Below are 20545 nucleotides of genomic sequence, written 5' to 3'. Positions count from 1 at the left end.
AGACATTAATATGTATCTGACTGAAATACATACCTGACACAAAATCATTCTTCAGAAAGTTCATATTGTCGGATAAGATTGCATGTTGCCTTGTTGTGATGAGTCTTCAAATTACAGTTTGAACACTTGACAGATTTTCTACTAGTCTCAAATGCAGACTTAAAACGTTTCCCCTTTTTCCTGCCTGGTGGAGACCTAATTACTTCTGCTGGGAGAACGATATCATCTACGTGATACTCATCGGGCCTGTGAGAAAAAAACAGTATCATATAAATGGAATGAACCACAACTACATATGAATATGTACACGGTATATTGTTCCTGAAAAACAAATATAAAAAAATGTAGTGGTATCTAACATTACATATCAGTATGTAACATCCATATGTAAGTAGGTTTATGTTGATAGTTTGAATTGCTATTACATGTGTAAGTGGTATCTACCATTACATATTGTTATGCAAAATGTACTGATTAAAGACACATACATGTCGTGGTTAGGAACGGGTCTAATAGCTATTGAATATAGCTTACGAAAAGTGGTAACTTTGAAATAATCTTCAACGTAATCAAGAATTCTTCCTCCAGATCTAGTAATAGCTGCAGTAGCGTGCGAGCATGGAAAACCATAAACGCGCCATCGTTGGCAAGTACAAGTTTTTCTCTCTAGATCTACCATATGAGATCTGCACAGTACATATTCATGTGTTATTTTTCAGTACACCTAATATACACAGTACATATTTATATGTTCTCACAGAAACATGGTACTTAAAAAAAAAAAAGAAAGAGAAAGTAAATAACATTCAGATGATAGAGATTAGGGGTAAACGCTAACCTTGGAGAATGCACTTCATAACGATTAGCATCTGACTGGCTAACTTTCCAGGGACGGCCAATTTGGATGTGTAGTTCAAGCAAGGCTTGATACGTAGGGGTTAGCAGTTCTGGGTCCATCAAGAGACTCTTTTCACGACGTTCTGACATCATTTCCATCATACGTATCCTACACGACAAGGGGATAGCAAAGTCTGTTATACTAAAAATATACGTAGATTAACAGAACATATATGCTAATACTGTTACAAAAAGAAAACTAATATAATCTTGTACTGTGACTAAGGAAACTGATACAAACCTGATCGAGTCAACGAACGCACATGCAGGTAATTTCTTCTCTTTGTTAATCCAGCTATTGAACGATTCAGCAACGCTAGATGAAGTGTAACCATAACTACAACCCTTGAAGAAAGCATTGGACCACTTTTCTTTTGGAATGTTGCGGCAGTAGTCAGCAACCCAAGGCCTTCCCAAATTAACCATTTCTTGAAGACCTTCCTCGTATGTTGCAGGAGAAAGAGCATATGTCGCCTTTCGGAAAGCATCAGTCACTTCCTTATACTTTTCGTCAGACTTTGCGATAGGTAAGTTTTTGTCCAAATGGAAGTAACAATATCTTTGATGAGAATCAGGGAACTCTTTGGGAATATATTTAACCAACCCTTCACCTCGGTCAGTCATAAAAGTGATTGGGCGATCATCATTCAAAGCCTCCTTCAGTTTCTTGAAAAACCATTCCCAGCTGATATTGTCTTCACCAGGTACTAAAGCAAACGCAAGCGGATAAAATCCTGCAAAAAGGAATTACTAGTTATGTTAAGCAACTAATATTGACACTACATATTGACATGCAGTTGGTTTACCTCTTTGTTGATATGTGAAAACCTGACACTACATAATAACATGTTAAGCAACTGATTGACACTACATTTTCACATGCAGTATGGTTTATCTCATACTCAGTAAGGTGAATATGTAGTATGTAGTATGGTCAATACTCATTGTCAGATAGTGAAGTAAGATCAATATGAGTGATCTAACTACCATACACTACATATCAAAAAAAAAAGAACCAGTTACCTTGATTACCATTAAGACATGTTGCTGCCATGAGACCTCCTTTAAAAGTTCCAGTGAGAAATGTACAGTCACAGAAAATCATGGGACGACATAGTTTATATCCCTCTATACAAGCTCTAAAGCAAACAAAAATTCTATTGAATATTTTTGTAGCATCATTGAAATCGAAATCAATAAATGACCCAGGGTTTGTTTCCCTAACAGCATTCACCCACCAAGCAAGATCAGTGTACGACTTAACATGATTACCAAAAATCTGTTTATGCGACAACTCAATTGCATGATATGCGTGGTGATACTGGATTTCAATTCCACCACTAACTTTAAGATAATCTATGATCTCTGCTGGTGTTATGCGAGGGTTGTGCCTGACCATCTCATGAATTAGACTGTTCATGAGTTTTTTTGTAACTCTTGGATTCTTCAACATATAACCACCACCACAGGTGTGCCTTCCCACATATTCCTTTATCTTAAAAACATCAATAGAACTACCAATGTCAGTTGCGTGAAGCTTCCATGAACAACCGTTCACACTACATACGGCGGTGAATCTCTCAAGGTCATTCTTCTTCTTAATTACCTCATATCCAGTTCTCATGCAGTATTTTTGGCATGCTATACGTACGGCATCAACACCACCATAGAATAATTGATCTGTATCATCAAAAATCTTATCCCAACCATCTGAAAAAAACACTCTTGGGGCTTCTTTACCTTCTTTCAAATAACTATTCTTTGCACTGACAACTAAGTCTGCATTACTGTCAACTTCCATACGCCTAGACGCGCCATTTGAAATTACATCCACGTGCAAATCAAAGAAAGCTGATTGCTTTGAAGAATGTAATGCAGAGATGCCCTGGAGTGTTACATCGGCAAGAATAGGAACTATCGCTTGATTCTGGAAATAGTTAACCAGAATAGTCGATGGAGTCAACCAGCTCCACATATTACAGATGCAAAATTTCAAATCCTCTAAAGTTGAAAACGAGATGTAACCTCATATGCAAAATGATATTGCTTATGGTATATATGAGAATATATGGAGAAGTCTGGTTTTGGACCAACGTCAGACATGTTAACCCTGTAAATGATCCAAAATTAACTAAGTCTATGAATGGATATAAGTTTTACATATTGATATGTTTGGCATCTACTGTATTGCACGATACATACTAAAAGCGCATGCTATATGTAGTACGTATTGGTATGTAACATGTAGATAACTAATATCAATATGTTTGAGTAACATGTAGAATATATTTTACAACATATCAATATGTTTTTGAGTTTCATCTTCTATAAATAGAAGAACTGCTGCAGCTATATCAAAAAGAGAATACAAAATTACTACACGATCTATCTAACAAACAAACCTATATTAAAAAATACAGTAAAACAAACCTATATCAGATTACAAAGAAACTAAAACAGAACAGCAGCAGAGAAAAGGTGATTATTGTAACATACATTGTTCGAATCTGAGATTAACCTAATTCGATTTTAAGATACCTAATTGAAACACACAAAAATCACAATGTAAATCGAACGGAAACTGAATTGAACAATATAAATCATCACAAAACTGAAATCATAAAAGAAAGATAACAATGTACATCGTAGACAACTATTCTGATAGAAATCGGATCAGAATAAACCTAATTATTCATCAACATTCCAAGAACAACAGCAGAGGAAGATGATTTACGAGATAAATACCTTGTTCGAATCTGATTTCGAAGCACAGATGATTTACGAGATAATAGCTGTGATTTACGAGATAAAATACTGTGATGAACCAAAACGCAGAGAAAACCAAAAGAGAAAACAATCTGAGATGAAAAAAAAGAGAGAAAGAAACTGATTTTGATTTGTTCGTGGAGTTGCAGAAAGGGTATTTTTGGTACTTTTCAAAAACTTGTCTTGTGTGACTCGCACGTTTTGGACTAGGGAATAAATATTCTGGTCCAAAAACATGTTTTTGGACCAGCGGATAATTTTATTCTAGGGGTGGATTAGAGAGTAACCAGTACTGGGTTTCCTGGACTACCTAGTAATTCCTAGTATATTAAAAGAAAAAGCTCAATATCAATGAGTGAATACAGTATTTACAGAGCGCTTTCCCATCTCAGGAGGCAAATAAACTCACAAAAACATCTTTGTGCAGGCCAAAGAAGACTGTTATAGGTACTGTTGCACAGACTGTGCATAGACGTCACAGTGATGCTACCAGTCTGCTCCTAACTAAGTGCAGGAAACGCAAAAGCTAGTCAATTCCCGAACCTGTACTTTCACGCCTTCCATTGTCTATATCTCCGCCTACAAAAATATCTTTGATGTATATATCTCAACCACTTCAGTTACAAAGTGAAATCCCCTTCAACCAGCCCAGTAACAGCAAACAAAGAGCAACCCAGAATAAAGAGCTACTCATGCATTAGAGTTTCCCACTGACTCCAATTTAGGCTCGATCTAACAAACTTAAATATGTCAGAATCACAAGACCACAGTACCACAAGATATTTAACATGATCAATGATTTCAGAGACACATTTCTGACTTGCGCCAAAAACTCTTCTATTTCTCTCGTTCCATACAGACCAACATATAGCATAACGGATGATTTTCCATACCTCTTTGGCTCTTCCATGCAATACATTCGTGGTCCAAGCGTCGAATAGCTACAGCAAAGTCCTGGGAAGTGGCCATGAGATCTTAAAAGCCTTTATAAACTAATCACATACTTTAAAAGAAAACGGGCAGTGAAGAAACATATGATCAGTTGTTTCTCCAACAGCGTGGCAAAGAACACATTGTTCACTTTCAATATCAACACCCATGTACCGCAGCATATCTCTAGTAGGAAGAGAGCCATGAAAGCACGCCCAAATGATGAAGCTAACCTTATGAGGAATGTTTGATTTCCATAAATGCTGCTCAAAGATGCAAGGATCTAACTCACCCACTAAAGCTTCGTAACACTGTTTGGAACTGAAATTAGGCATAATATTCATCTCGTCTTCGTCATTCACTTACTCAGGCAAGTGAGAAAGGTCTCTACGCAGGAGATCCCAATCTAACTGTTCGTTGACATTCAATTCCTTCTTGGAAGAACAGTTCTAGCCATGAATACCCAGCGTGTCTGCAATTGTCGCATCTTTATCTTTCACCACTCTAAAGATTTCCGGAAATAAATGTTGCAGGCACCCCCTGTCCAACCATTTATCCTTCCAGAATCTTATACCTCTGTCGTTCCTCACAGTGAACTTAGCTAGATTCTGAACACTGGGCATTAGATTAACAACGTTCTTGCACAAGCTACGACCTTGGCGTTTGTTATCAACATCTGCCATGAACAATTCATTATTTTTCTTAAATTTCTGAAGAATAATCTTCCGCCATAAACTGTTTTTTTTTTCTTCTTTTTTTTTTTGGGAATATCTCCAAATCCATTTCACCAATAAGGCATGATTAGTTTTCCTTAAGTTCCTCACACCCAAACCATCATTAACCTTCGGCCTACAAATTTTGATCCAAGAAACCCAAACGAGCTTTTTCCATCCCTCCACAACACCCCAAAAGAAGTTCCTCATGATTCGTATCATTCTTTTGTTAATACTCACAGGAAGATGAAACAGGGACAAGAAATATATAGGAAGGCTAGCAAGACAGCTTTTTATGAGAACCAATCTCCCATCTTTATTTAGTTGCCTCTTCTTCCATGTAGCCAGCCTTTTTCCATTCTAAGTAAACATGTTCCCAAACTGATGTGCTTGATACATGAAAAATAAATACCCCTTAATGGGACAGGGGTACTCCCGAAGGGGAAGCAAACCCAACAAGAGACATGGGGACTTGGGGACTAAGCCCGAGTCCAACAAGAAAGTATCCATAAAACAAGAGGGATAAGGAAGGGATTAATGAAGAAGGAAGAGGTTATACTAAGGAAGGAACGACATTACTAGTAATTAAGGAGGTTTGGGACATGTGGCATGATGTCATAAAAGGAAGGTCTTTTGGAAAGTCTATATAAGGAAGGACAAGGTACAATGAAATGGAAACTCTCTCTCTTACCATTCCTAGTAAGTGTACTCATCAGGTGTGATTAGGACGGGTAGGATCAAAATCATATTCACCTCTCAACAATTGGTGACAACACCCGGAGGCTCGTGCCTAGCTCACCATGACAAACCTAGGAGGCGCCGGCTCAAGCGCGCCAAAGAATCAATCAACAATCCACCTCCCAACCTGGACAAAGTAACAATAGACGACAACGAAGACAGTGAAGAAGAAGTACTAGCCCAAGATATTGTCACGCAACCAACAATGCACTAACCGTGGAATAAAGAAGTGAGCGCGAGGCAAGAGAAAGACACACAAACAACCCAGCTGCAGAAGCCCGCACCCCCAACCTTACAGGATATACAAAAAGAGTTGGAGGAACGCGCACGGAGAAGGAAGGAACTTGAAGACTAGATAAGACAAGCAGTGGTGGCAGGCCAAAAATCTCTCAAGGAAGCAACACATGGAGAAGAACATAGAAGCAACAAGTCAACAACAATATCACAGGAGGAAGTGGCGAAATACCTAGAACAAAACTACCACGTGATAAAACAAGACAACCATCATCTTTTAAACGCACGGGAACATCTCATCCGATTCCTATCAGGAGTGGACGATAAATTCTTCAATGGGAAGCTTTGCCTAAGAGAGTTCCCCAAGTCACTAACGGGCACAATATTCACCTGGTATGATAACCTAAAGGTAGAAAGCGTGGATTCCTGGACGGCCATGTCCGCGCTCTTCCTTGGAAAATTCTACTACGCAAAAAGAAAGATCACATCGATTGATTTGAACCGAAGTGGTCAGCAGATGGGAGAAGAAATAGGAAAGTACATCTTAGGATTCTGACGCCTCGCACTGGATTGTCACGAAGACATCAGCGAGGGAATGCTTGTTGAAATATGTGTACGAGGAATAATACCAGCCTTCAAAGGGAGTTTTATCAACTTCGGATTCCAGACTTTCGTCGAGTTAGAAGAAGCTATGGAAAGGATCGCTGACTGTGTGAGAGAAACACACACGGACCCTACCCAGCGCTATGAAGTCCAAGATGTGTCTGAAGCACCGCGTAATGTAAGGACCAACACTGGCAATGAGGAAAGAGACCAGTTCCGAACACCCGATGAGAACCCGGGAGGAAGAAGGTGGACCAGGCGGGACTCCAATCCACCACCCCCATTGCAATGTAGCAGAGAACGTATGATCGAGCTTTTGAACCAATGGGTCGCAAGAAGAGAAATCGAGCTGCCTCCAACAGTAGTAGATGTCAATAAAATGAATAAAAACGCTGCCAGATACTGTCACTACCACCAGAGGTTAGGAAACCCGACGGTGGAATGTTTTGCCATAAGAAGCATCTTCGAACATAAACGCGTAGCTGGAGAACTCGAGGCAACAAAACAAAAAATAGCATATGGTCCCCTTCCTCATCATTAAGTCACCAACAGACAAAGTATAGACAAAGCAAGAAGTAAAGCGCGACCATGTTTCACCGGTCATGGTCAGGATTGACCAGTAGCAGAAGGTGGTGTCATGTAAGAAAGGCAAGCTGCATTTTCTATCCGTAATAATCAACATCAATATAAAATAGAGGGAGCATTGCAAATTTTCTTCGAAAAAAAGGGCACGATTTACAAAGGCTACGGGAATGCCAAAGGCGCCCGGTCGACTGACAAGTTCACAAAAGGCTACGGGAATGCCAAAGGCGCCCGGTCGGCTGACAAGTTCACAAAAGGCTACGGGAATACCAAAGGCGCCCGGTCAGCTGACAAATTTATATAGGCTACGGGAATTCCAAAGGCTCCCGGTTGGCCAACAAATTTACAGAGGCTACGGGAATGCCAAAGGCGCCCGGTCGGCCAACAAATTTACAGGGGATACGGGAATGCCAAAGGCTACCGGCCATCCAACAAACATAGAAATGACTATGGGAATGCGCCCAGTCAGCTGACAAACCTTCAGAGGCTACGGGAATGCCAAAGGTTCCCAGTCGGCTGACAAATTTACAAAGGCTACGGGAATGCCAAAGGCGCCCGGTCGGTCAACAAACTTATAGAGGCTACGGGAATGCTAAAGGCGCCCGATCGTCCAAAAAACTTACAGAGGCAACGGGAATGCCAAAGGCGCCCAATCGACCAACAAATTTATAAAGGCCACGGAAACACCAAAGGGCGCCCAGCCGGCCAACAAACAGAAATAACTACGGGAACGCCAAAAGAGCCCAGATGGCTGACAAACTCGTAGAGGATACCGAAGTGCCAAAAGCTCCCAACCAGCTAATACACCTATCAGAGTGCCAAAGTCACCTAAACGACTGCCCTATCCCATCCCACGCAACTCATATAAAAATAGAGGGGGAGTAGGCGCGTTTGAACTACGCCCTACCCCACCCCGTCCCACCCACCCGAAAAAAGAAAAAAGAGAGAAGGGGGAGTAGGCGCGTTTAACCTATGCCATATCCCATCTCACACAACTCATCTGAAAAGAGAGGGGGAATAGACGCGTTTGAACTACGCTATACCCCACCCCGCCCCACCCATCCGGAAAAGAAAAAAGAGAGAAGGGGGAGTAGGCGTGTTTGATCCACGCCCTACCTCACCCTGCCTCACTCACCTGAAGGAAAAAAGAGAGGGGGAGTAGGTGCGTTTAAACTACGCCCTACCCCACCCCTCCCCACCCACCAGAAAAGAAGAGAGGAGGAGTAGTCACGTTTAACCTATGCCCTATCCCATCCCGCATAACTCGTCTAAAAAGAAATGGGGAGTAGGCGCGTTTGAACTATGCCCTACCCCATCTGCACCAATATGACAAGAAAAGAGGGAGTAAGCGCGTTTGAACTATGATCTACCCCATCCCACCCAACTCAAATACAAAGAAGGAAAGAAAAGAGAGCAAAGAATAAAGGATATAAGTGCGTTTAACCCATGCGAAATAAAATAATTAAACACGCATAATCTGACCAATAAGCACCAGACAGAAATATCCGAGAACCACAAATACTTTTGTCCAAATTAAAAAAAAAAAGAAAAAAGGAGGAGGAGGAGGGTGAGAAAAAGAGAGAAAAGAGCGGACAAACAAAAGGGAAACTGTGTCAAGACGGCTGGAGTGCAAACAACTCTTGTCGCTTCTTCTCAAGCTCAATACTAACCTCCTCTTCGGTGGTCTCGTCCTCTATCACCTCATCATTAGTAACTCCGACATACGCGACAAGACGATTAAGCGTTGTTTTCTTCATGACAGTTGTCGTTGACCGCTCCGCTAGCCTCTCCTCCAGCTGAGAAATTTTCCCCGAGAGATGCACACGAGGGTCATTATGATCCTTCACTCTTGATAGCATCTCACCTAACCATCCAACCGGAAAATTCATGTTCATCATTGCGTGAACGGTGGTTTCGCAGTTACGCATCACTGTAGCGTCAACAGGATCATCCCTAACCCGCGTAAGCTAGTCAGCAACGTCAAGCAGGTTCTTGGTCATATAACACAAAGTCCGCATGTCGAGGAGATCTTCCTTCACCATGTGACCACCACCACGTTCCACAATGTCCCCATAAGCGACAATGTAAACTGACGGCACCCAAAATCCATGAACCAGTGTGTGGGTGGAAGTACCGACCCCAGCATAAGCAACACTCACCACTTTGGGAAAACAGAACTGAGAATCCTCAGGGACTGTCAACGCGTCGGGAACGTTGGGACGCCTCCCCAGGGGACCAACCGTTGCAGAATCATTTATGTCTGTACGAGCGCGTTTCGCATACCCATCACCACCAACGACTACGCGCCTCACACCCTTTGTGTTGGGCTCTTCCGGCTTGGGGGTCTCTTTATATTTGATGCCCATATCCTACAACCCAAGACAAGACGTGCGCTGGTAAATAACCAGAAGAAACAACAACAAGACACGCAATCAAGATACTAACCTCGCGAAAAGCTGAATCAAGCGGGGATCAGAAGGTTTGAGATGAGATGCAGAAGAACCAGAAGACGATTCGTAGTCACCTGCAAGACCTGAAAACTGAAAGATGAGTAACATTACAAAAGAACTCTGAGATTTATTTTAAAAAAAAAGGAAGAGAGAGGAGAGTGCGAAAGCCAAAGACACGTATTCAATATGGAACCATGCAAATTACCTTTAGGGTCATCCATTGGTTGCGCCACGTGGGTCGAAGACCCACCAAACACTGACCGGTTCGACCCTGATTGACTCATCGAACACAACACATCACTAGGAGACACCGGAGCCTCCCCTTGATGCGAAGAGTCTTAGCTATCAAAGGATTTAATGACGATATGTGAAGATGCGGGGATACCCAGCCCGTTCCATGGGACAGCTGGACTCCGAGGCCGCGCACTAAATCCACAAATGAAGGAGTTGGACTACCACCAATGCTTTGTGGAGGTGGCAATGCGCTTCTCTTCCGAGCTTGCGTAGGATGTAAAGGCAAGACATTAACAGAAGAACTGGGGCGAGATAATTAGCTTCCTCTCGTTTAGCCTTCTTGGAAAGTCTCTTCTCAGAAAAATCACGCTCAGGTATGTTCAGGTAGTCTTCCATCAGGTAAAAAGGAGCTTTCCACCCCACATGATTGGATGGAAGAGTTTCGTGAAAATTCAACGCCCAATACTATTTGCTGGAAAAAAAAGAGAGAGAGAAAGGGATATCATAGCAAGACAGACGATAAATATCTACGCCACTAGAAAACCAACAGTTGATATAGGCACGTGCAGCCGAGGAGGCTTACGATCAGAAAACGATTTCGACCATTTCTTTGGCCTTATGGGATCATGAACCTCAGGAGGATCCCATGAAGTCACCAGCGGCTCCAGAGGATGACCTTTATTACCCGAGCTAAAGTGGTTGGCCTAGGCTATGGAATCATCAATCTTAACCCTGTCGGATGCATGCAAGACTCGAAAATCCTCATAAGATAAATCGTCGGGAGGAGATGAATCATGCAAAAGGAAATTCAGAGATCGATGACGCAGAAGAAGCAGATAATCATGGGCACCCTCAGTAAATACTAAAGAACGCTAAAGAATAGGTTGCTGAAAATAAAAGTCAATCCCTCGATCACTCAAACGCGTCGGCCCCTTGAAAACAAAGCGATTAAAACTAGAGATGATATCCTCAGTTTCAGAACAGCACGAAGGTGGAAACCTGAGAGGCACCCCCTGATCAAACCCAACTTGCTTAGCCACTCGGTCAGGATTGTAATATACGGCAACAAACTTGCCCGTATGAAAACCAGAAAGATAGCCACGTAGCACCGCCATCACCGAATCAAAGTCCGAGTCGGTTAAGACCTGCGTCGAGTTCAACTCTATGTCAAAGGACGAAGTAAAATCATAATGCGCTGGCCCTGATCGACCATCGTGATAAGGAAAGGGATTGAAGTTCTTGAATACATCTATGTACTAAGCTATGCCGCCTTTTGGAACCTTCCCCTTGCCATTCCAAAGAGTCATACGCGGATAACCATAAGAAAGGAGGACCTTCTTAACAGTGACATCGTTTTGCTCAACATCTTCTTCACGATGAACCGCTAAAACATGAGGATCTGGCGCGTACTCAATAAGATGATCCTAAGACCACGCTTCCATGAAAGAGGCCAGGATGTAAGTCTCAACCTTATGGGCGCCTCTAACCGAACGGATATCCTGGAAAAATATATCGAGATGTCGATATAAGCCGCCTAAGAACATTGGCGCGAGAGGAAAAGAGACGTCGCGGGATAACAATACTTCCATGGGCACCAACTCGCTATGGATCGTTTCCTGCGGAATATACTCAAATACGTCATGAAAAATCCAAAATAAGATATAGGAAGCCAGCTCCGCACGAGGGTTATCCTCCTTCCGTCGAGGGGGCAAGACCTTTCCATCCACCAACCGCGGAGCCTAATACTTGATCCAAAGGGGAAAAGAAACGCGGTGGTTGACCTTGGTAACCCATTCAGAACCCGACTGAGCATCAGGAGCTGATGAGCCGTGGATCGCCTCATGAGCACAAAAAGAACTAGCAAGTAAGCGCTCTCCTGTCGAGCACGCTAAAGGGGGTTTCTTCTTCTCCACAATCACTTTGGCTTTTCCCTTAGTAGTTGGCGATGGCTTCCCTTCTTGCCAGCACCAGTAGCCCCCTTTCCTTTTTCATGTTTTACCGGCAGCTGATCCTTCCTAACCCGCTCGTTTCGATAATCGCCTTTACAATCCAAAAGATATGCTTATAGTCCCCTGTCTTCGTCAGTCAGAGCCTGGAAGACGGAGGCTTCGTCATACGAGTGACTGTCTTGAATGGGTAACCCTGTAAGAGCGACTACATCCTCCAACACTATAGTTGCCTCCCCCCACGCGGTGAAAAGAGTATGGGACATGAGACGCCTAACGACAGAAGAGCCGAGTCATATCACGCTTACACCTTACCACCGCTCGTTTAAGGGACGAGTTAATAGCTTCGTCAATACCCGCCTTACGAATGATCGTTGCATGAGCAGTATTAGAACAGATGTCCAATGCGGCTATATGCTAGGTGTAGCAGACGAGGAACAGATATCAATAGCGGGGAGATCATAGTCCCCACGATGAATAACCATGCACGGTACACCTTTAAATGAGAAAGTAACCAAAGTATCTTCTTCAGGATGCATGATCCAGCCAGAGGATGACGGTTAGGGTAAAACATATGGGTTTAAGAGGCGAGGAACAAGAACATCGTCCAGAGGAACAACGCGCTTAAAACCACGAATCCCCCTCAGCTTTAATGCGCGTTTCATATCAGGCATGCCGGCGAACTCTGCTAGTGTATATGACTTACCATCCGCCGGAGGAGGTAAATGGATCTCCTCTGCTTCCACACATTTAATTTCGTCGGAACCGACGCTAATCACTTCTTCGGATTCTTCCTCGGATGAACTGCTACTGATGGAACCACTACTAGACATGGCGCGTGTATGAATGTTCGAAGTAAAGAAGAAAGAAAACACAAGGATGTAATAGAGAAGAGGCGTAGATCAGAGGATTTATATATAGAGAGGATTCCAGGGTTTAAACGTGGCGGTTGGAGAGTTGGAAAGTAACTGACTGAAACTGAAAAGTCGTAGCACGATGCAAGAGATCAAGCACCACCCGGAATCGTGGAGTCGACAGAAAAAGTAGAATTTCCGTCCTTGATTTCGATAAGGGGGTGCACCTAAAAGATCAGATGACTGCTGAGTCATTTAACAATTGACCCAATAGTCAGAGGACTAATGTTGATACATGAAAAATAAATACCCTTTAACGGGACAATGGTGCTCCCGAAGGGGAAGCAAACCTAACAAGAGACAAGGGGACTTGGCCCAAGTCCAACAAGAAAGTATGCATAAAACAAGAGGGATAAGGAAAGGATTAATGAAGAAGGAAGAGGTTATACTAAGGAAGGAATGACATTAGTAGTAATTAAGGAGGAATGATGTCATAAAACTTAAAAGAGGGGCATTTGGAAAGTCTATATAAGGAAGGACAAGGTACGATGAAATGGCAACTCTTTCTCTTACCATTCCTAGTAAGTGTGGTCATCAGGTGTGATTAGGACGGGTAAGAGCAAAATCATATTCACCCCTCAACAAGCACCAATAGGCATACCAAGATATGTAAAAGGCAATTGTTTTGTCTTGTAACCAAGCTCTCTAGCTAAGACGTCAACTACATCAACGGATGAAGCTGAAAGGGTGGAGTTTGAAATTTCACGGGGAGGTGTTATTTGATTTTCCACACCATGATGGAGTTTCAACTACCTAGAATTGGAACTCAATCTAACCGATTACATTAAATAATCAAATTTTCGAAACCCAAGTTCACGTTGCCGATTGTTCATTTTCGCTGCAACCTAACTGGACTCCTCTAACATGACAGGGCAGATCGATCACAACTCAATGAGGACAACCGCAACTCCGGGACCCTTTCGATCGTTCTGGCAAACACCCATAACATGCACAACTGGGTTCAGCTTTTCGGACTGAAATTTTTGGCCTTGCAGCATGGCCTAATAAAGCCTGGTCCATCTAGAGCCTGCCAAGCTAGCCTAGATTTTCTTTGCATTGTTTGATCTAAACTGTGAATGCAATTAAGCCCCCAATTAAGCCCCCAACAGATATTGTCAATCTAAACTCCAGAAGATAATGGTAAGAAATGTTTTGGGAACATGGAGTCCCAGCAAAGATTAAAAAAATATATAAAAAAAAATCATGGTTTTACGACTGCTAGTGTCACAACCCAATGGCTCGACCAGAATATTTCCTCAATGTGTTTATTTGTACTTGTTTCAATAATATACACTTAAAACTCCTGAATCCACAACTACCACTGCTTACAAACTAAGTTGACATTGTCACTCTTATTATTAATTATGGTGTACGAGCAAGAAAACTTTAAGGCGATGGCAAGTCTAGTGGTACCCTAATTAAAGCATGTCGAGCCTTCTCTTATGTATTAATTCCCATGTGATGCATTTAACTAGTCCATTTATATGCACCGATCGTACGGGTATGGTGGCAGTGCTAGTGGTTTGAGAAGTGCCTCATGCAAAGCAAAGGGTTTGAACTGTAAGTAGCCAGCCGAGAATACAAACAGGTGGGTGGGTGGTGCTGGTGGCTCTGGGAGTAGCAGTGCTTCAGCTTTTTAGGACTGGTTACGGAGAAGGGGTGGAAGCAAAATGTCATTGGTCCGGGAAGGGGCCGGCAAAGCAGGATCGACTTGATCGGTCTTCCATTGTTAGCTTCGAGCATTAAAAAAAAAAAGATCTATCCGCATCAGTTGGTGTTCATTCTTGACGATGCAGAACTTTTTTTCTTTTCTTTTTACCGGAACACTAATAACTTCCTTCGTTACCAAAAAAAAATTCTACAGCTAAAATAACAACCACCTAATCAAGCAATCAAACGCTATGTTAATTAATAGACTGTATATATACTTTCTCCCTGGCGTCACAACCTTGATTTACCAACGATATATAAGTTAATTCATCGCCTTTGTGTCCCTATTAGGGACGAAAAATGAAAACCTTTGTTTTATCCCTTTTCGTGTACTCTTCTAGATGATTATTGTGGAAAGGGTGATACAAACGAAAATGGAAATTGGTACAACTACATCACTCCAAAGAGTTAATACGGCCAAGTTGCAAATAATAGCTAGTGTTATACCCTGCGTCTGTAATCTGAGGAGTAGTCACAATCCAACTCAAATGCAGGTTTTGTTATATGTATCTTGCTATTTCTGTCATGACTTTTGGAGAGGTTATTCCATGTACAGTTTACAGGGTTCCACGTCCTTAAATCAAGGGCAATACTGCCCCACAACCACAGTGGGGGCAACCACTGTACTAATAATATCAATCCTGTTATAGAGACGGCATGTTCCATTAGAGGGGCGGCAAGTGTGATAATAATGTCCCTCTAATTGGTTAGGGGTGTCCTATAGGGTTGTAAATTGACTAATTTACCCATTATATTTTGGTTGAAAATACATAATTGTCCTCCCCGATTTCTAAACCTAATGAATCAAAAAAATCAAAACAGTTTTTTTTTTCATCTTCATCTTCTCTTCTCCTCTTCCATTAAAACTGAAATTTTCATCGTCCTCGATTAATCGGAAATTTGAAAAATTGATAATCATTGATTGAAAACTATATTAGAAATGGCGAAGAAGAAGGTTGACGAAGATTGAAGTTAGTTTTGTATCAAAGATCAGGGTTTGGAAAAAATTGAAATTGAAATTTATGTGTAGCATGTGAGTTACGGTTGGTAATAACGCCAATTGGAACTGTAACTATAGATTTGATTTGATTGAGATTGACCTTGACTTTGGGTTAAAACATCTCTACCATTTAACAAATACTCCATATCAGGATCTCCATCAAGAGGTATGTAGTATTTGTTTTCTCTATCGTATAGAGGTTCACTCATCTCAAATTTTCCACTGGAATCACTCATTTTGGTTGAGTAAATCAAAATTTAGGGTTTCACAAATATCACAAAAGTTTCTTTTTTCTTCTCCTCACAACTTTTTTTTTCTAACTCTAAAATTCTGATTTTAGAGTTATTATAAGTGAAAATTAATTATCAACACTAATCTTGATTATCATCACTAATCTTGATTATTAATAATAAGGGTTAATTGGTCATTTCCATATTTTTTTGATAAGGGGTGGCATGAATTACCATGTAATGACCTTTTTGTCTTATTAGGTTGCCGCCCCTCTAATAAGATTGAATAATATCCAACTTATTTTCTAATTTTCAACTTGGCATTTCGCATTTGTCTATATAAATGAATCATAGTTGCATGTAGAAGTTTCAATAATATTATCTCAAAATTTTATTTCAAATCCAAGGAAGCTTTACACTATATATAGTTTTTGTTTTACAGAGAATATAAGAGAAAATCAATTCTGTGCACGATATGCGCAAGATCATTGGCTAGAATATCTCCCGACTTGGGTTAACTGATTTTCTTTCCTTTTTTTATTGTTGGTCTGGTTGGGAAGATCTCCTGAGCTGGTGAATCTTCAAGTTGTTGGACAGTTTTATTACTGGTATCGGTGAGATCTTTATCACAACTCACAGCTTAGAAGTTTCCATAATATTATCTCAAAATTTTATTTTAAATATGGCTTCAAGCAACGCTAATCTGCCAAGATACGTACCAAATCAAAGCCCAAGTAAATCACCATTACCACTTCTTAGTAGCCAAACAAGTTCAATATTGAAGATGCAATCACCATTGCCGACTTCAAATGAGCTTGGGTATGGGAGGCAGAGAGGATCATTTAGAGGCTCTAGTTCTTGTGCAGGAGCTGATGGGGTTTTATTGACATGGGATGATTTATGGGTCACTGTACCTTCCTCGGGAAATGGTATTAGTAGCACTAACAATGGTAGAGCCTTAATTCAAGACCTTAACGGGTATGCTCAGCCTAGTGAGATCTTGGCTATTATGGGTCCTTCTGGCTCTGGAAAATCAACTCTTCTTGACGCATTAGCAGGTGATTTATTTAAAAAAAATTCTAGCTAAGTTGTGTTTTACTTTTTTTGCCAACTCAGGGCATTGTTGTCTGGGTCTTTTCTTTTTTTTCTCTCTTTTTTTGTGCAAACCCAAAAGGGAACTTTATCGAAAAGAAAAAGAAAACAAAAAAATGGAGGGGGACAAGAACCTTGCCTGGGTCGCTAATGCTGGAAAGTTCCTTAAGGCCCCAATTTGAGCGCGTGGGAGCAAATAAGGTGGGAAGGCGAGGCAAAGCACCCATGTGCGCCTTGTGCTTGGGCGCATAGGTGATCAAAGCAGAGCAGGACTATTTTTCCTATTAATCTATGGTAATACTTCTTGGATATCAATTTATCAAATAGTGGGAATCGCTTTTAATTTTGGTAGTGAAGGACGGAAATTTTTGGAATTTATTAACATTTTAATTCTATTAATTGCAGGGAGATTAGCCTCAAACACAAGACAGTCAGGGTCGATCAAAGTGAATGGTCGAAAGCAAACATTAGCTTTTGGAACGTCGGTAAGAAAAAACCACTTCTCTGTCTGATTTAACTTGCAGTCATTTTGTCCACTACCCAAAATTCTGATCTATCAGCTAAAGGTAAGGCACACATCCCACGGCCGGCCCTGAGATTTTGTCGTACAAGACAAAAGTAAAATTACTACCCCGTCGATAGTGCGTCTCACCATTTCACAACTCTTAAAGCACAACCATTAACACTTAGTTGTTTACACAATTGCAGTTAAAATTTCTCTTTTTCTTATACAAATTTTAGTGTGTTGTATCATGGGAAGAATGGGCAAGCACGATACATTTTACACATCTTGATCCATCCATTTTTTAGTTTTGACTATGAAAATTTGGAAATATAAGCGTGTTTTTTTCTGCGTTTTCAAATATAAACATGTTTTTGCTGACTTTTTTGAATATATGCCAGTTTTGATTTAGTCCCATTGTTTTTTTTTGGAAAAAGAACGAATTTCATCCGGTTAAGGGCAAGGTGGCAGTTATCTCACCCATTAAAAAAGTTTTGTTTACTCCTGAACCACATCTCTTTTGTGCAAGCTCGATTTCTCACCAACAAAAAACCCTGAACCCTAAACCTTGGGAACCCTGAATCCTGAACTTGGGAACCTTGGATCCTGAACTTGGGAATGATAAACCCTAAACTAAAAAAAATGAACCCTGGTGCTAAACCCTTAACTTGTGAATGATGAACTATTTTGGGAAATAATGTAGCGAACCTGAAAATGGTGAAACGATAATGTACCGAGATCAACGAACCTTAATATGATGAAGAAGGTCAACGTGACGATGAGTAAAGGATAAATATGTAAAAATATAATGGGACTTAAACAAGATGATGGAAAAGTGGAAACATGCCTATATTTGAAAAGTTGAAAAATAAACCGTCCTATATTTGTAAACGGGGTTACAAATAGGCCTGTATTTCTCAATTTCTCAAAGTATAGTTTGATAATTTGTTATCACAACTCAATTACTTCCATCGTAACTCTTTTTATCCAATATTTACATGCTTATGTTACTCAAGATGATACATTGACAGCAACGTTAACGGTGAAAGAATCTGTTTACTATTCTGCTATGATCCAACTTCCTGAATCTATGACAAGAGCTGAAAAGAAAGAGAGGGCAGAGACAACAATACGGGAAATGGGATTACGAGAAGCAATGAATACAAGAATAGGAGGATGGAGCGGTAAAGGACTTAATGGAGGAGAAAAACGTAGAGTAAGCATTTGTATAGAGATTTTAAGACGTCCAAAGCTACTCTTTCTAGATGAACCAACAAGTGGTCCCGATGGTGCAGCATCATATCATGTCATGATGAGAATTCTTAAGCTTTCGCAACAATGTGGAATGACAGTTATTGCTTCCATTCACCAACCAAGCAGTGAAGTCTTTGCTCTATTTCATAATCTTTGTCTACTTTCCTCTGGTAGAACAATTTATTTTGGTCTCGCTTCTGCAGCATATGAGGTAACTTACCCACTTTCCAGTTTCATTTACACGAAAGCCTCTTAAATTCTTGTGCTCATGGTTTTAGTAACTCATTCTTGTGAATGTTTATGGTAAATGTTGGTTTTTTTTCATTTGTTTGTAGTTTTTCACATTGAATGGATTCCCTTGCCCAACTATGAGAAACCCATCGGATCACTATCTGAGAACCATCAACAAAGACTTTGATAAATTAAGTTTTATTGAAGATGAGGACAGTGAACAAGGTTTTGCGGGAAACAAAATATCAACTACAGAGGAAGCAATCCAAATATTAGTGGAGTCATACAAGTCCTCTCAATTCTTTCAACAAGTAAAACATTGTGTATCTGAAATCTCTAATAAGGTATGCCAAGTAGTCTAAACAGGGTGGCCAATAGCAGTAGATTTGTCGTTTTGCGCAAAAATAGATGATTAATGGTTGTATCTCTGCGGCCATTAATTTTGTCAGACACTAACAGATTTACTAATATATTCAAAATTTACAGGAAGGGCACGTACTTGTGAAAGGAAGTCAAGCTTGCTTCTTAACACAGGCATCTGTCCTTACACGAAGGTCCTTTGTGAACATGTATCGCGATTTAGGTTACTACTGGTTGGGTCTTGGAATATATATTTCAATATGTTTTTGTATCGGTATGATTTTTCATGATATTGGACACAATTTTGATTCAATACAGGTAAATAGAGAACATTTTTTAAAGTTTCATACGACATCCAAACTAAGCATATACATGATGTAACACCAACTAGTTCCCCAATTTTGCAGGCTAGAGGTTTGATGCTTATGTTTGTAGCTTCATTATTAACTCTCATGTCAATTGGTGGATTCCCTTCTTTCGTGGAGGATATGGAGGTATATTGCGAACTTTTTTCTCCCTAGATGTATAAGTACACATACTAATACCATTACTGATCTTATTTTGTTTTCCATCTTTTTAATATTAGATCTTTGGCAGAGAAAGATTAAACGGGCATTATGGTGTTGCAGCCACCAACTTTCCGAAAAGTTGCGACTCAACCGAACCCAACATTTTCCTATATAGAGAGAAGTTCGGTTAAGAAAAAAAAATTGCGAGTCAACTGAACTTATGAGTTCGGTTAGGGAACAATTTTTTTCTTAACCGAAGTGTTTTTCGAGTTCTTCATCTGTAAGTGTAGTAACGGTTTAAAGAGGGAAGAAGAGAAGGAGATGATTTTTTTTTAACTCAAAAAATCGACTAGGTGGTGATGTAATTTTGATTTTGATTTTTTTATTGATTTAAAATAGGTAAAAGATATGTTAGTCATTTCCGTACTTTATGACACTCCTTGTAAGTACAACCAAGATAGACTCACTAATCATGGTCCCTCCAAAATGGAGTGGTGCCCAAAAAATGATTCTAGTCTTGTGATTCCATCTTTTTGAAATACTCATTGGACTTCCAAGCGTAATTGACTAATTTCCAAGCCCAAATTTTTTTGAAATACTCCAGGCACTCAGTGCCTAGGCTGTTGTTTTAAAACGTGTTTCTTGCCCCA

General features: G+C 40.6%; 1 protein-coding gene across 1 annotated transcript; it reads left to right on the top strand.

Moving 5' to 3' along the window:
• Nucleotides 1-16629: 16629 nt before the first annotated feature.
• LOC113336075 (ABC transporter G family member 11-like) lies at nt 16630-20416 on the top strand. The gene is made up of 7 exons (XM_026582066.1): nt 16630-17005; nt 17445-17523; nt 18541-19006; nt 19131-19370; nt 19513-19704; nt 19794-19880; nt 19973-20416. The coding sequence occupies exons 1-7, from the start codon at nt 16630-16632 to the stop codon at nt 20084-20086; spliced, it is 1554 nt and encodes a 517-aa protein (XP_026437851.1). The 3' UTR covers nt 20087-20416.
• The last annotated feature ends 129 nt before the right edge of the window (nt 20417-20545 follow it).

The sequence above is a fragment of the Papaver somniferum genome, unplaced genomic scaffold, assembly GCF_003573695.1.
Source record: "Papaver somniferum cultivar HN1 unplaced genomic scaffold, ASM357369v1 unplaced-scaffold_150, whole genome shotgun sequence".
Classification (NCBI taxonomy): domain Eukaryota; kingdom Viridiplantae; phylum Streptophyta; class Magnoliopsida; order Ranunculales; family Papaveraceae; genus Papaver; species Papaver somniferum.
Note: the sequence above shows the minus strand (reverse complement) of the source record. Positions and strands in the feature narration are given on the sequence as shown.